Raw genomic sequence first — 17,743 nt, 5'->3', positions numbered from 1 at the left:
GTGTGCTCGCCGGTGTATGCGTGCGATCTCTCGCGAGTCCCCCTCCGCTCTCGCGACTCGCGCCCTGGTGCACCCGGTAACCATGTCCGTATCGACGCGTCTTGGATGCCCGCCATTTTGTCGTCAATTCGCCGGTCATGAATCTTGAAGAAAATAAAGGAGAGGTTTCAAATGTACGCTTCCAAAGAACGCTTCAAGAGTCGCGATACTTTTTTACACATCTTTTCGCGCCAATTTTTATACATTTATATATTTGCGTTTCATCTATAACAATATAAAGCCATGATTCTCAATGAATTGTATATATGAATACATCGTTACGACTTGATGATTCCAATTAAACGTTCTAGCTCTTACCTCTGTCTCACCTAACCTTTCTACATTGCATTGTTAGAAGAATGTTCGTTATCGATGAAAATTCTTGGCTCTAATTGACGCAAACGAAAAATTAAAAGTGCAATTTCGCCGGGTTTCGCGGCGAATCGCGACGATCCTGGATTAAATATAGAAAACGCGACCATGTCGGCGCGCAGATACTCGCGAGTGTGAGTGCGTGTCGCGAATCGCGCTCGTTCCCCCTCGACCTCGACCAATCAACGATCTCGTCGGCGCGAATCCTTGCGCGCTTGTGTGCGCCTCGAATGCCACCCATCCGAAAAATTTCACACCGATGAATCTTGCGAAAAATCTACCCACCTTGGCGAATTTTCACGACAAATCGGTATCAAAATTCGCGATGTTTCTATCACTGATCACATTCGCGATGAAAGAATGATCGATTTAGGCGAAAAACTGTTCGAATATCGACTCGACAATGAACCCCCTTCGCTGATATTACTCCGCCGAAAAGTAGTTCCATGTCGCGCACGATTTTTTGTCCTTTTTCGATAAATGACACGTGATTCTCAAGACTCGATCGTTTTATTCGACGATTTCGCAATTATGCCGTTAATTAAGTCATTTTACGATTCGAAAACATTTTTACTCTTGTAGCTGACAATTGAGAATTCCCTTCGATTGTCCATGGAAGGGCACGGGCGATCATCTGATTTTTGCGCCAACTTCGCGTCCATTTAAATTTCTGCGTGACGCGCGCACGACAGTAGCTATTTAAATTTGAATGACGATGACCCTATTCCTTTATTCTCTCTTCTCAATGTTGTACGATGTTTAATACTATACATGAATATATGCATGATTACAACAACATACGTATTAATATATTAGAATGTAGCCATAAGAATTTCCCTAGGAGATATTTCTAGAATAAAATAAAAATATTTTTATAATTTGAATACACAGAATGAAAAATTAAATAGATAATAGTAATATAATTTTGAAATTATAACAATGTATATGAGATAACATGTTATAGTTAGATTAATCAATTAAACAAACAAACAATATCCTATCCAAATAACACTTATTGTTATACCTATACATGGGCGCCCATGGGGGGAGGGGGCAAGGAGGGGCATATGCCCCCCCTTGGATTTTAATATTTTAATTTTTTCAATTTAGAATAATTTTATAATTGTCAACCAAATAATTTTTTGTTTCAAATTTGTAACATAAATATATATCGAAATAGTGTGGTGTGTGTGTACACCACACACACACACACACGCACGCACGCACACCTGAGTATATGTACACTCTGCCCCCCTCTAGAAAAAAGTTATAAGGGCGCCCATGTACCTATATTGTTATGCCTATTGTTATACCTGTTTCACTTGTCATAATAATATTTATAAAAAGATATATGAAAGATATTGAAGACATATCTTCTTTTTTCATTTCACATAAACTCTTATATTTACATAGACAGCCAACATATATCGCATATGACGTACATTGACAGTTACATTACAATCAAAACATAGAATTTAATATAGAAGTAGAGCAAAAAAAGTATCATTAAATATATAAAAACATTACTATGTGTATTCGTGTTTAAAATCAATCAATCATGACAATATGAATTTATATATAAAATTTAATTAATCATTAACTTATGACTAAAAAACTATATGTGCCATCTAATGTGTATATGTATGTGTGTACATATGTAGATATATATATATATAATATATATATACATTATATATATAATATATAATACATATGTATTATATACAATATAATGATGCATATAACGCATATCATATTACTGTAAAGATATATAGCGCTGGTGTATGTATATAGTATTATAATTTTATTTTTTGTAATTTTGTAATTATTTATAAACTTTATTTAATTATATTACCTGTATAATTAATATTACCTGCAATATTATTCAGAATGTAATTTGTTTAATTTTTCACCGAGATGCTTGTTCAGATGAATTCTGATTTCTTGTTGACTGTTGCATTTTTCTCCGCATTCTGGACATTCAATTTCACCATCTCCATGTTCCTTTTTGCGATGCTTTGAGCGATTATTGTAGGTAGAGAACGATTGGCCGCAATCCGAGCATTGATAAGGCTGTTCACCTGTGTGCTTACGACGATGGTGGTCCCTGGAGTCTTTTCGTCTGAAACTCATATGACAATACTCACAAGTAAATGGTTTCCTACCAGTATGTAATAAAATGTGATTGTACAAGGATTTAGTATCATTGAATCCTTTGCTGCATTGTGCACATTTGTATCGCTTCTCGCCACCGTGCTTGCTCTTGATGTGATTTATCAGCAACTGTTTGATCCTGTAAGTAGCATTACACGTGTCGCACTGGAATAGCGGGCTGACCTTGCCCTCGTGCACCTTTTCTTTGTGCGCCTTGAGTGACATTTGATGTTTGAACTTCTCGTGACATTCGTTGCATTCGTACAACGGTTTTTGCGTTGTTAATAAGGGATCTTGGCGGTCGATCTGATGAGACTCTATCATGTGATACTTCAGCATACGATAGGTCGGCAAATCTTCTGTGCATATCGGACATTTAAACAATTGCGGCAGCGATACATTCTTATCATTTTTCCAGTGCTTCTCTAAATGTTCGTTCATGTTCTGCTTTTTGCTGAAGGATTTGTCACATATGTTGCAAACGTAGCGATTGTGCGAGAAATGAGTCTTCTTGTGGAGTTTGAGTGCATTGGTAGTCATGCAGCGCAGGCCACATATGTCACATTGATAAGGTCTCTCGCCTGTATGTGTACGATGATGTTCCTTCAATCGTGCCTTTAGTTGAAACGACTTGCCACACTGCTCGCAGATATGTGGCCTAGCCCCTTTGTGTACGAAGAGATAATGCTCATACAAGGAATTCTCTGCGCTAAACTCCTTGCCACACGTGCTGCAAATAAACTCGTTCATGTTTTCATTATGTCTCATCTCATGGAATTCCAGTCTTTCTTTGCGCACAAAATGTTTAGGGCACTTCGAGCAATGGTACTGTCGCGGCGAGATCACTTTCATTTCGTTTCCATCGACCATTAATGATAAAGTGGAATCCTCGCAGGCCGCACATGTCGCCAGATCGTTGATAGCATCCGGATCTAAATCTGTTATTAATTTTCCACAGAGACTACAATTTACAGCAACTCGCTCCTGTATTTCGACCGCAATAGCTTTCCTTGCCTGATTGACAGTCATTTCATCCGCGCCCGTCTCAAAATGTATCTCCTTGATACCAAAGTGTTTATGTCTCTTTTGATGGCCAGTTAATCTCGGTTTCTTCGTGAATAACTTGCCACATTGTATGCAAGCATATCGCATCGAGCTTTTGTGTGTGTGGAAATAATGATCCCATAATAAGTTCTCGTTGCTAGCTTCTTTGTCACATACTGTGCAAACGTATTTATCCATTTTGCCTGACTTGTGTCTCTCCATGTGAAACTCGTATTTTAATTGTGAAAGATAACGAGCTCCACATAAATCACATACAATTTTTGGACAACTCTTACTGTCGATATCGTCGTATTTTGTACCATTTTCATTAATGTGTTCTCCTTCAGCTTCCAGATACACTGTATAACTTTCTCCTTTGATATTTATTTCATTACTAAGCCATTCCACGTGTTCATTTATTCCGTCGTTTAGAGTCTCGCATTTTATGAAGTTATTTACGCCATCTACATAATCATCGTCCAATACATCAGTATCTGTTGCACCTAACTTCGTTTCTAGTTTTTGTGATTTAGTAGCTGTTTCACAAGAAATATTTTCCTTAAGTTTTCTCTTTGTACCTCTACTTAGTCGTTGTGATACATTATTCTTTTGAAGTATAATGCTAGTGTCGATATGATTTATATCTTCTTGTAGTATTGGTTTGTTTTCAACTGTTTTATTGATATTTTGTTTTTCATTATCCAACATATCATTGTCAATACTATGATTCAATGACGATTCACGCAAATCATCTTCTGTACTTGATGGTTTAATGCAAGTATTAAATTCTGTTGTCTCTTCACATGTTTGGATATTTTTTTCCATTGATTTTTCCATTTGATCTACTATGGCCAATGAAATTTGAAGTGCATAATTACAGTCATCAGGATTGCTCTTTATTAGGATCATTAAATCTATATTGCAATTTGGGCATGTACATATCATATCGTTATATAGTTTAGAAATTGTTGCAATTTCCATTTTTCCACTTTTATTAGGCTCAAACAAAGAATTATTTTTTGCCATATTGACGTTTTCCTTTGAGCATTGCAAGACATTTTGGATAAAATCATAATGAGTGGTAACTTTTTTGTAGCAATCCAAACATATATTTTTGGAATTATCATTCTGCGAAATCTGTAAAAAAAATAGGAATATTAATTATGTACAGAAGTACTAATCATTTAAGTTTAATGAATCACATATACAAAACATTAACATACCTTGATTGGTAGTGTATCATTTATTTTCTGCACTAAATTAGTCGCTTCGTCAAAGATATATTTTGTATTTATGAGTTCATGTTTAATACCACACAAACGACATATCAATGTATCATTTGACATTTTTGCAAATTGGAATTGTAATTTTGTGTTACTTTTATAATAATTTTTTATTAGTTATTTATATGAAAGATATATAATCCTCCCATATTTCCTCAGATATTGGCATCGATAGACTTTCTTTGAGGTTATCTGAAAAAAAAATTTATGAATCCTATGTATAAATTATATTATATTTGCACAGAACACATTTGCCGATATTTATAATATATATTAATTACAATTATCATTAAAATAATTATCTTGTAAATTTTAAATAAATCACTCAACGTCTAGCAACATAAAGAAGAGAATTGGAGTAAATATCTTTTATTTGCTACTTAAAAAATATATACTCGCTGAAAGTTTCTTGGAAATTTGATTATCGAATTTCAGCAAATTATTAACTATAAATTATTACTTATATATGTAAAATATTGATATAAATTATTCCTAGTATATGTAATTACAATTATATAGAGGTTAGAATGGTTAGGTGCAAAGAAGAAAAGTATCTATATATATATATATACTGCAGTACACAATTATTTTATCGAATTATTCAGAGAGAGGGACGCATTTTTGATTAATAATACGATACAATATGAAAGCTACAGTAGCGATAATACAAAAAGATATGAAAAATTTTTACTTACAATTCTGTATTTATTTCACAATTTACAATTACTCCACTTGTTTACAATATTGAAAGATTTTATATATTAATCGAATTATAATTATAATTTACTATATATTGCGCGCAATCTTTAATAGTTATTGAAATATATTTTGACTTTTATTTCATAACTACATCTGCGCGATGTCGCCTACACTTCACCCTAACCCCTAAAATCGATAGTTTCGATATTTCGAGAATCGCAATATCGAATCGAGAGTCTCGGTCGCAATCACAGTCGAGGACGCGTCGCAACGGATTGGAAGTCGTACATGATGAGTAGCTCCGTATTTTTCGCCAGTATTATTGTCGAAAAGTGAATTCTGTTGGCGAGAAATTGTCGCAAGTGTCTCGTATAGTGTTCGTCGTAACGTAAACACAGTGTGCGTGTCGTTATTATCGTAAATATTGTCTACGCGGCATCGGTTGTGCATCGGCAATCGGCATCAGTCCGTTTCCGTGCCCTCGGAATTGCCAAATCGTCTTCTTCGCATTTCCAACCTATTTTCTTCCCCAAGTCCAGCGAAAACGCATCGGGCATCAAATTATTGCCAGGTATGTGCGTATATATCATTATTCTGCAAGCAGTTGCATCGAATTACGTTTTTTGTAATAATTTATTTTGCCTACATATACATGGATATATGTGTGTGTGTGTTTCGATCGTTTCAACATTTACTAAGATATTTCAAATTTTCTCTCTAACGTGATTGGTTCGTTGCCTCGTCTGTTTCCCTTTGACGTGATTGGTTCGTTGCTTCGACCGTTCGATACATTGAGAATCGCAATGCCACCTTTCGATATATCTCGAAGTGCAGTTCACTCGCTTGCGTCGCCATGATGGCGATCAGATAATCAATATATTTGAATCGTTGTTGTATATATCTTTCGCGCGCGAATAATTGCTGCGAGTCTCTCGTAAAGTATATTTCGCTCGTTTGTTGTAATATATATATAATTGCTATTGTGCGTTAAAATTAGAAAGGTGATATATCTGTGTTCGAAGTCACAATCAATCTTTCTTCGCATATTAACCTCTTTCATCTCGTTCAGCGCAAAATTGCAGCAGATGCAGAATCATCGCCAAGTATGTACATAATATATAATATAATTTTCATGCTATATATTTTTATAAGCTGTTTTGTCTATTTATAATATTTACCAGATTATTTTGAATTTAATGTTCAATATAATTACCGCGGTTGCATTTTGCACAAAATACTCTTTTATGTACCCTCAATGTTTTTAATTACCTTTTTATACCTCTATCAAAAATATATAATATTTTATCAATATATATTTGATTTGTTTATATTATATATTTGAATGATGATTGTTGCGATATGTTGTCGATGACCGGATGTAGGAAGGTTAAATTTCTTTATTTTGCTAGTCACGCGAATGTGTTGTCTCATTCAGAAAGAATCTAATTATAAATAGATCAAGAGAAAGACAGAGGAATTTAAAATATTAAATTTGTCTACAATCAGTAGACGTTACACACGATTGCTCGATGAAGTGGTTACAGTGAAAATTTTCTTATCGAATCATGATAAATATGATTCGTCGATTTGAGTTTCTGTGAACATCGTCATGGCTGGAAATTACAAAAGTTTTATGAAATTATTGGAATCGTGGCCACTAGATAAAACCAAAGCAGGCAGGTAATTATAAAAGAATGTAAAACATTGTATACAGATATATAATTTTTTTAAAAATATTACAGTCATTAATTGTTGCTATTATTATATATTAATATTTGCTTCAAAAATATTAGCTAGGTTAGAATATTCTTTTATATACTTAGGTCTCTTTTTAGTTGAACTGGATATGTTCTAGTTCAGAGTTTATCTTTTCCCTTCAAATGTAGAGTGAAAAAGATATCCTCTGAACTAGTGCAGCCAGTTTAGCCAAGTTCAGCTAAAAAGAACAGACCTATGGGTATATAAAATAAATATTTTTATAATTATTGATAAATAGAACGTATTATTTACTATCTGATTATTTTTTAATGTTACAATCATTAATTATTGCTAAGATATTAGTGTTTGCTTCAAAAAATGTTAGCTAGGTTAGAATATTCTTTTATACACATTTTTGATATATAATTAAATAAATTTCATAATTATTGGTAAATAGAATGTATTTACTATCTGATTATTTTTTATGCTATACTTAAATTCTCTCTTTTTTATCTTTCAATTAATCTATGATTGGATGATTTTTAGCGATTTGGGACAACACATTCGTGACCAGTTAAAGATTGCCTTTGCAAAGGGTGATGCAGCTAGTCAACCAAATCCGGAACAGTGTAATCGATATTATTCAAGTTTGAAAAGAATTTCATCAAATCATTATGGACAACTTTATAAGCGCTCCTTGTTAAGTACTGCAAGTGGATTGAACAGGGAACAGTGTAACTTGGCGCTGACGCCAGAAATGTTAGATTATCTGAAGGAAGAAGACAAGGGAATAATTCATAGAGCTTATAGAAAGATCCGAAATATTGTAAAATATGATAGGAGCTAAGTTTAGATATTTTATAGGTAAATTTAGTAAGAAAGGATATTTTATTAACAAACCACATACGTTATTGGCAAACACAGATTTACTATGCTTAATTAATGTTAGACAGTATAGCGATGTCTGCCCTGACAAATATTTGTATATGCCTGTTATGGCACAGGAAGTATTAACATATATGGACTTAGCACCAGGTAGGACATACGTAGATATGACATTCGGTGCTGGTGGGCATACCACTAAACTTTTAGAACATTTGCCTGATATAAAGATATTTGCATTAGACAGAGATCCTATAGCTTACAAATGTGCGCAACAGTTATCGCAAAAATATCCAGGGAAAGTAATTCCTTTGTTAGGTAAATTCTCTGAATTACCACAGTTACTTAAACAATACAATATTGAGAAAAATAGCATAGATGGCTTCTTGTTTGACTTTGGTTGTTCATCAATGCAAGTTGAAGATGCGAGTAGAGGTTTCTCCTTATCAAAGAATGGACCGTTAGATATGAGAATGAATGCTTATTTGGAACAACCTACTGCTGCGGACGTGTTAGATAAAGTGATAGAGGATGATTTGGCTCGTATTATAAAAGTTTATGGGCAAGAAAAGCGTGCTAAGAAAATTGCACGTGCTATTATTGAAGCTAGATATATGTTTAGAAAATTAGAAACAACACAGGAATTGGTTCAATTGGTTGAATCTGTTGTAGGTGATGAAATTAGGACGGATAATCTTTATAAATATTCACAAAGTACCGCAAAAACATTTCAAGCGCTTAGAATTTTTGTTAATAATGAATTAAATGAAATTAATTATGGTCTACTTCTTGCAAATATATACTTGAAATTGTCCGGTCGTTTAATAACTATTTCTTCTAATATGCTTGAAGATACTATAGTCAAAAGACATTTGTCCGGAAATATAACAGATAATGTCGCTAATACTGTAGCATTAAAGTATGCGAATTATGGTAAAGTGTTTGATAGGGACGAATTTGAAATATTGACAGAGACACCATGGAAAATGATGCATAAGCATGTTCTAATACCTACAACTGAGGAAATTGAAATAAATCCGAAATCACGATCGGCGAAATTGCGTGCCATTATAAAAGTGAAATAAATCTGTTTTATGTATTAAAATTTACAATATAATTTATACTTTCCTATCACTATACAAATATATTGAGATTGTATTATTTATGGTGTGTTTTTATATGTGTGTGTGTGTGTGTGGGTGATAGGGAGTGTATATAATATACATACAATATGTATATACACGATACATTTATTTTAATAGAATATTATCGTGTTTTATATATATTAACAATTAAAAATAGTTTTTTGAATACAAAAAATTTATTGATAGTTATATATTATGATGTATAAAAAAAAGAGAATTGCTGAGAATTTATTAATATACATCACATATTGTAGAAATGTTTTTTCTTGAAAAATAATTCTTTCAAAATAGACCTTCTATTTCATCTGTTTCGCTATTCCAATCCATATCGTAGATACTTGGTCTAGTTGAAAGTCCAGGCATCATCATAATCTAGAATACATTATTATAATCTTAAGTAACGTAATTTATAATTATTTTTTAAATTTAACAATTGAAAGAGAAGCATTGCACTCACCTCACCCACCATAGGAACAATAAATCTGGCGCCAACCGAAACAAATATATTTGTAACATTGAGAGTGAAATCGGTTGGTGCGCCTTTGATAGATGGATCTCCAGTTAGAGAATTCGCTGTTTTTGCCATACATATCGGGAATATGTTGTATCCTAACTTGTTATAATTTTCAATTTTTTTTTGCACCTGTAATGGGATAAATAAATAAATTTTTTTCGTGACTGAGATATGAGTGCAAGATATATGAGATACGAATGTATGAGTAGATGTGTGTGTGTGTGCGCGTGCGTGCGTGCGTGCGTGCGTGCGTGTGTGTGTGTGTGTGTGTGTGTGTGTGTGTGTGCGCGTGTGTGCGTGCGCACGTCTATGTAGAAATGTTTTAAAAATTATTGACAGCGTATTTTATACGTATGACATAGAAACGTGATTGTTTACCGTTTCTGTAAAAACAACTTTGCCAGCGCCATACATTTCTTTAGCGATTTTATTAATTTTATCTTCGATGCTGTCCTCGAGATTATACAATAGCTTGAAATTGCTAGATTTTTCAGTAGCTGCTATCACTGCATCTGCAAGAGCTAGGGCACCTGGTCCACCATCAGCCCAATGAGTGCATACTACTGCATCAGATGCACCGCTCTCTACCGCTGCTTGCTTAACGATCTCTAACTCCCCTGGGGTATCGGTGCTGAAAGATTAATATATATTTATAATTTGCTTTATAATTTATATAGATCGTATTAAATTAAACGTTTTCGTATCCGTATTATTAAATGTTGAATCATTAAAAAATACGCGCGCGCAAAGTTTTAAGATAATTGATTAATATAATAGATAATTGAATATAATTGATTAAGTTACAACAAGATTTTTGAATACATGTCCATTTCAAATTTAATTTAAATACTCTTGCAGTTGCAAATTATTCAGCGCTACTTGTTACTATAAATTTTTTTTTTTTTAAATTAGAGCAAAGAAAAACTTACGTATGAGAATTGATGGCGACAACTACGGGTACGCCGTATTTCATGCCATTGCTAATATGTTTTTGTAGATTTGGTAGACCTTTTCTAACAAGTTCGATATTCTCTTCGAGGTATTCTTTCTTCAGAGGTGCCCCAGTTGTTACTGGCGGTCCACCACCGTGCATTTTTAATGCTCTGATAGTCACTACGAGTACGACGGCATTCGGTACGTGTCCTGAGGCACGACATTTGATGTTAAAGAATTTTTCTAGACCGATATCCGATCCGAATCCGGCTTCCGTTACTACAATGCCTTGTGGTCCGACTAATTTTAGAGCAATAGCATCCGCGATAATGGATGAACAACCGTGGGCTATGTTGGCAAATGGTCCAGCATGTACCATTACTGGTGTACCTTCCAATGATTGCATAAGTGTTGGTTCTATAGCATCTTTTAGCAGAATCGCCATTGCTCCCGTCATACCCTAAGGATTAATAGATATTTAGACAAGCGATGAATTGTTTTCATCTCGCGAGATTATGAAGATATATACTGACAATGAGAGAATTTTCTCTTAGAATTTATCCTGAAAATCCTAGTAATCGTGAGACAATATGAAAGAATTTTATGAGAATTTCTCTGATTAATATTTATCACAATAAAAATAATAATATCTATCACAATAAAATATAAAACATGTTTGATTAATTTTACTATGCAGTTTAGTAAAATTAATCAAACATGTTTTATATTTTATTGTGATAGATATTATTATTTTTATTGTGATAAATACTATGCAGTTTAGTAAAATTAATCAAACATTTTATATTTTATTGTAATAGATATTATTATTTTTATTGTAAGAAATATTAAAGAAATTCTCATAAAATTTTTTCCATATTGTCCCACGATTACCATGATTTTTAGGGTAAATTCTAAGAGAGCATTTTCTCTATGTACCTATTGTTGTTTGTGTATCCATATCTAATATAATCATACTCCACGTTCGAATAATTAAAAAAAATTAATTATCACCTTGTACATTGTTTAACAAAATTGTATAATAAAAAACGATTACTCTATTTTTGTTACTAATAAAAAAAATACATAACAATATATATATTTTTTTTTATCTCTCTTCGTATAATAAATTTATAATTATATACTAACAAAATCATCTGCAGTTAAAGGTGCGCCACTTTTGCTAAATCCGACAACAATGTTACCAAGTCGTCTTTTCATATCCTCAACGTTAGTCGATAATGCTAGGATGGCCATTATTTCGGATCCAACGGAAATACAGAACGAGGTTTCTCGTGTCTTGCCTTTTTCGGTTGGACTCTGACCAATGGTAATTTTTCGCAAGAAACGATCGTTGATATCCACCGCTGTAGTAAAGAAAAGATGATTATTGTGAATACAATTTTTTTTTGCGAAATATATTATTCTTTTATGTGTCGTACCTCGCGTCCATGAGACATTGTTCGGATCGATGTCTAGTCTTGCAAATCGACTTTGCTCCTCTTCTGTTAACGCATTCGGGTCAGTTTTCGTGATGCCAAGTCTTTGCAATCGTCTTAACTGGATTTTCGAAAACTGTCTGACACCCTTAATACTCGGTACCAACCGATCATATAAAGCTTTATCGCCCTGAGTTGACTCATGGAAGTATCGCGCATCGATTTGCGCCGCGAGAAGATTATTCGCGGCAGTGACGGCATGAATATCCCCGGTCAAGTGTAGATTGAACTCTTCCATAGGAATTACCTGTTAAAAAGTCAACCTCGATATTAGATTAGTGACGAAATAAAGTGACGAAAAATAATTATCAAAAAAACTTGTAGAAAGACTGACGTAATAAAATAATTTAGGACAGTACACAGTAATTTAAGACACAAATATATATTTTTTTCAAAAAAACCATAAAAGATCAATCTTATAGTATTGTTTTTTATATTGAAATTTATGTATTTGCGCTTTGAATTACTACGTTGGCTCTTATTAATTCATCTTAACGCTAAAAATATTGTCTTTATAAGTATGTATCTAACAATAAGATATTTTATCTGGAGAAATTTCTCGTACCTGTGAATATCCTCCTCCAGCAGCTCCGCCTTTAACACCAAATGTGGGTCCTTGACTAGGTTGTCTAAGGGTAACGAAAGAATTTTTGCCTCTATGCGCTGTCAATGCCTGTACCAATCCAAGGGAAGTCGTACTTTTTCCTTCGCCGAATGGTGTCGGCGTGATACCCGCCACCACGACGAACTTACCATTTTGTTGATCTTTCAAACGTTGTAGCACGCTGAGACCGATCTTGGCCTTTTTACTACCATAAGGGCTTAACTCGTTCGACAATAGTCCGATTTCGTCAGCTAGTATAGAGATCAGTTTTGGCGTTTGACTTCTAGAGATGTTAATATCGCTCGGTACAGGCCTCACAGGATTCAGTTTAAGAATTCGTAGTTTCCATTGGACATTGAGGAGTTTTTGCGCTGATTTTTGCGCAGATATCACGGTGTTCTTCATCAACATCGCTACTGTCATCGGTCCAACGCCGCCTGGTACCGGTGTAATGTATGAAGCTACCTTGGCAGCTTCTTCGTATGCTACGTCGCCCACCAAACGTTGTCCGTTTTTCTTTGTAGGATCTAAAATGTTCACAGTGTTATAATAATGTCGATTGTGCTTGCTAATTTTTTGATTGTTTTGAATGTCTTAATCTTTCTGCTATATGCAGAAGATTAATAATACTGTCCAATGTTAATTTTATTGTATGGAAAATATATGAAATTGTAAATAATCATGGATAAAAAACACGTTGATGTTTCAAAGAACAAAAAATGTTTATACGTTCACAATTCTTTAGACTAACTGAATAGAAAAAGAATGTCTGGAAAAAAACTATTTACAAGTCAGAAACTGTTTAGTTTTTATTATTTTTGTGATTTACTTTAGATAGTAGCTGTAACGACTGGATAGTAAAAAATTCTATTTAGATAAAATCTATGTTTAGATGTCAGCTACTAATTAAAACACGGATAATTTTTTAATACGTTTTAATAAAATTTTAAACGTTTGTTAGCTCAGGAAGTCAGGGAGAGTAGAGAGATTTAGATTCTGTTTATAATTTTTACTTAAATACCTTTATTCTTGTTTCCGCGAAATCAGTACTGAGAGAGAGGCTCTCGACCGTCCCTTTAAACACAGCCAATCGCGTGAAGACACATTTTAGCCAAGTCTCCGAAACGACGGAAAGATAAATAAGTAAACATGACGAACACAGAATATAACAATAGAGTCATAACAATAGAGTCCCGACGGATATCCTGTCTCATCGAATGTATGCCGACACGTTGTTAAAAAAAATATTTTTTTCAAAATATTTTGCATCAAATATCTGTTTGTGACAATAAAATAAAAAAATTATAAAAAAGAAATTAAATACAGAATAGATTAAAATTATATAATCGTTAAATAATACAATAAAATTGTTTTAAATATTTTGAATATTTTAATTATTATAGACTACAGAAATGTTATTTATTATAATTTTTATCAAAGTATAATAAATTATTAAAAATTGTCATATATATATAGATATAACTTTGTTTTTTAATAAAATTTAATGCTTATAATTTAGTACTTATAAATCTGTAAATAGTGTTTAAAATTATATAAAGTATATAAATATATAAATAGAATCATTTGATGATATAAGTTATTTAGTATGTATTGCCTTATATATTTTAAAGATAAATTCTCAGTGCATTTGTTATCAGACACATTATCAGAAACTGACGCGTTATGACGCACGTATTTAGACGCGGTTGAAGTTGAACTAAAGAATTGAGAAGATTAACCATGTTACATTATACTCTTTTGTTGAATCTTTCATAATCCGAAATGTATCCAAGATAAATAACAATCTTTTCGTAATGAGAGAAAGGGCAAGGAAGGTTAAAAAGAAGAAACTTGAGTAAGAGTGATAATAATATAGGCGCGATATAAGTGCATTGAATCAAGAGAAAAGTACTTTGAAGGAGACTAAAATTTTTTTTTCAGGTTATTAAAACTTAATAAAACATTTTTTAAAACAATTTTAGTTATTTTTTAGTCTCTTCTCGAACAGTGGATTGTGAATGTGTTAAGATTTTATAGAAAACAAATATTTTTTAAAAAGATAATTTTATAAAATGTTTCTGAATTCTTCGAATTTAATTTTAATGATGAATTCAGATTCAATTAATTCGTTTTTCCAATATATCGCATAAAACTGAAGCTATGTACCTGATATGGGATTGATGCCACAATCGATAACAACGGCGCCCGGTTTAATCCAATTACCTTTAACTAATTCAGGCTGTCCTATACCTACCACTAAAATATCAGCTTGACGTGCCTGAAATAAATTTTTTTCAAATTTTTATTTTATTTTTTCCGTTTTATAAATGTAAGAAATTATTAAACTTGATTTCTTACGACATCAGGAAGATTCTTTGTCTTTGAGTGACAAACTGTGACAGTGGCATTATGCCATTTTAATAATTCGGCAACAGGAGTGCCAACAATTTTGCTTCTTCCTATAACAACGGCTTGGGCACCGGCAATAGGCACGTCGCTCCTAAAGATTATTTTCAGAATTTTAATTAGATAATGATCAACGCATACACACACATATATAATTTTTTATATTATATAATTTATCGCATACCTTTTAATTAATTCAATGCATCCATTAGGAGTGCATGGCAAAAATCCAGATAGGTCACCGATCGCAACTCGACCTTCATTAATGGTATTTAATCTGCGATTAAATGATTATATATCTCTTGTAGAAGGATAAAAATTTATTAATATGCATTGCAAGTTTTTGTGATGCGTGATATTTTAAATATTCTAAATTTGTGTAGCAAAATATATTTGTTCAGATTAGCGCCTATCTATTCTTATCAAATCACAGTGTGTCAAAGGGTATAGTTTCTCTCTTGTTTATCACTGTTTTATGCGTCGTCATGAAAGCCTTTGCCTCTTTCGTATATCGTGATTTTGTAATTACAGATATATACGTATCCATACATATTGTGTCAAGAATAACGATAAATTAATAATTATTAAAGATTGAAATAGTTATATAAAATAAGTTTTGTCATATATATATATTTAGGTATTATATTAATAACTTAAAAATAATTTGAAATTTTTTTTATTAATTGAGATGTTAAGTTTGATATTCTAATTATAAATTTCTATATATTATTAGAAGTTAGAGTATAGAGTATATTTCAAATAGACATGCGTTAGAGCGTGGATCTATATATATAAAAATTTATAAGATATAATCTTTTTTTATCCTCAAGATTAATAGAATATGCTATTAAATAGCGATTTATTTTAGAGACACCTTATATATATATATATATATATATATATATATATATATTTGATAAACATATATTTATTTACCCATCAACGTCTTTCGCCGGTGATACAAGGTCAGTGATCAGATGAGAATTGATTTTATTGACACTGTCGAGCGGCATTTGTACAATGATTCCGTGGACATTTGGATCGTCATTCAGCTTGTTAATTTTGTTGATGAGTTCTATTTCAGTTGTAGTATTAGGGAGCTGACAATGTTTGACATCGATTCCTATTTCGCGAGCCGCGTTAGTTTTCATCTTTATGTAAACATTCGAATCTTCCCTTGCGCCTACCTGGACGATAGCCAGGCCGGGTGCAAAATCACGCAATTTTTCTTTTAAGGCACTCACATCTCTGGTTAACTCCTCACGGATTTCTCTATAAAATTTGATTAAACATATGTTTATTAGATGCATCAAGATTTACAAGAATTATTTCTTTTTTAAATAAAAAAAAAAAAAACTTTTAAAAAGAAATATTTTCGAATAAAATTTAATTAAAAAAATTTTTCAAACTTTAATATTATAATTTTTTAAGTTTTTTTTCTAATATGTGTGCATATTTTGTTATTTATTAAGTATTTTATGAATTTGTTTTAAATTGACTCTGATTTGTGATTGTTTGAGATTATATATATATATATATATGCATAACTGAACTTCAGTTTTCTAGACCTTTGAGTTTCGCGGGCAATCCCAGATAACAGGTTTGTTCGTTTTGCTTACACAGACCCAAAAATTCTACATTTGAAACAGGACGAATATATATTTGGACGTTAGAGAAAAAGAAAGCGAAGAATCTGAGTGTAGAAAGTGCAAATAAAACGAACAGATCTATTAACTATTTTTTTAAGCGCAAACAATAAGTGATAGAAAATTGCTATATATATACATGTATATAAATTGCTTTTCAATATTTATCACTTTATACTATTTCTCTTATCTTTTTATATTTTATCATAAAAGTATATTATCGAATATTTTAAGATGCCATAACCTCGTAAAGAAGTATAATGATACACACGATACTATTATGTATATATAATTTTCAAATCTGTGTGTACATTATTTAATAATTTATTATAATCCGATTTTGATCAAATTATTATGCTTGCTAGGAGTTTGTAAACAATATATAATATTTATTCAATATTTTGTTTCTAATATTTTCTTTGTGGCACGTTTTTAATTTATTATGTCATTGTTTCTCACGATTATTGATGGATCTTGTTAATAAATTCACGAGCTGCTCGAAATAAATAAATGATACTCACCTTGCTAATTCAATTCCGGACAATACAGCTCCTCTCACATCCGTAGACATGATTCTGTTCAGAAATCTTAAAAAACTCTTAGTTTTATATAATTTTAAAGCTGATTTAATTGATAAAAAAATTTTAGGTTTGTGTTAAATTTAGAGAAAATTAGATTAAATCGCACGACTTTTTTCATATGCACAAATCGATTAATTTTCTCACGAATGTAGACCTGTTGATTGACTGACTGATGTTGATTGAATGAATCGTCTTAGCATTCCCGACCGGTTTACAAGTGATTCCGAGTATTATATAGGGTGTCATA

At 32.2% G+C, this 17,743-nt stretch overlaps 4 protein-coding genes and 1 long non-coding RNA gene across 11 annotated transcripts in view; 3 read left to right on the top strand and 2 right to left on the bottom strand.

Annotated features, from left to right (window-relative positions):
* Positions 1-9: 9 nt before the first annotated feature.
* LOC145936973 (uncharacterized) lies at positions 10-5,764 on the bottom strand. Of its 7 annotated transcripts, none has more exons than XM_083039687.1 (4): positions 5,588-5,764; positions 4,833-5,084; positions 2,285-4,746; positions 10-143 (listed from the first exon to the last, which is right to left on the bottom strand). In XM_083039687.1, the coding sequence occupies exons 2-3, from the start codon at positions 4,953-4,955 to the stop codon at positions 2,293-2,295; spliced, it is 2,577 nt and encodes an 858-aa protein (XP_082895813.1). In that variant the 5' UTR covers positions 4,956-5,084; positions 5,588-5,764; the 3' UTR covers positions 10-143; positions 2,285-2,292. The 7 variants fall into 7 exon arrangements, with proteins under 7 accessions (XP_082895813.1, XP_082895814.1, XP_082895808.1 ...); XM_083039688.1 differs by lacking the exon at positions 10-143 and having other exon boundaries at positions 1,952-2,533; positions 2,603-4,746; XM_083039682.1 differs by lacking the exon at positions 10-143 and having other exon boundaries at positions 1,955-4,746.
* A 734-nt stretch (positions 5,765-6,498) lies between these two features.
* Positions 6,499-17,743, top strand: part of LOC145937721 (uncharacterized) — a 62,859-nt gene continuing 51,614 nt past the window's right edge. Inside the window, exon 1 of the long non-coding RNA XR_014425612.1 lies at positions 6,499-6,694. This is a non-coding gene — a long non-coding RNA (uncharacterized LOC145937721). The remainder of the gene's footprint in view (positions 6,695-17,743) is intronic.
* LOC145937719 (ubiquinol-cytochrome c reductase complex assembly factor 2-like) lies at positions 7,009-8,136 on the top strand. The gene is made up of 2 exons (XM_083041008.1): positions 7,009-7,271; positions 7,836-8,136. Exons 1-2 carry the CDS (start codon positions 7,201-7,203, stop codon positions 8,134-8,136), a joined length of 372 nt encoding a protein of 123 aa, XP_082897134.1. The 5' UTR covers positions 7,009-7,200.
* On the top strand, positions 8,123-9,334 carry LOC145937716 (putative methyltransferase-like protein 15 homolog). The gene has a single exon (XM_083041002.1). The coding sequence runs from the start codon at positions 8,123-8,125 to the stop codon at positions 9,254-9,256; it is 1,134 nt and encodes a 377-aa protein (XP_082897128.1). The 3' UTR covers positions 9,257-9,334.
* Positions 9,406-17,691, bottom strand: Pug (pug C-1-tetrahydrofolate synthase, cytoplasmic). Its single transcript, XM_083041001.1, has 12 exons — positions 17,437-17,691; positions 16,206-16,541; positions 15,454-15,546; positions 15,222-15,363; positions 15,030-15,141; positions 12,825-13,390; positions 12,203-12,506; positions 11,910-12,127; positions 10,760-11,223; positions 10,209-10,461; positions 9,774-9,959; positions 9,406-9,688 (listed from the first exon to the last, which is right to left on the bottom strand). Exons 1-12 carry the CDS (start codon positions 17,484-17,486, stop codon positions 9,599-9,601), a joined length of 2,814 nt encoding a protein of 937 aa, XP_082897127.1. The 5' UTR covers positions 17,487-17,691; the 3' UTR covers positions 9,406-9,598.

The sequence above is a fragment of the Prenolepis imparis genome, unplaced genomic scaffold (assembly GCF_030444845.1).
Source record: "Prenolepis imparis isolate NDT839.2.m4 unplaced genomic scaffold, iyPreImpa1.0 SCAF_6, whole genome shotgun sequence".
NCBI lineage: Eukaryota > Metazoa > Arthropoda > Insecta > Hymenoptera > Formicidae > Prenolepis > Prenolepis imparis.
This window is presented reverse-complemented; position numbering and strand designations above follow the sequence as displayed.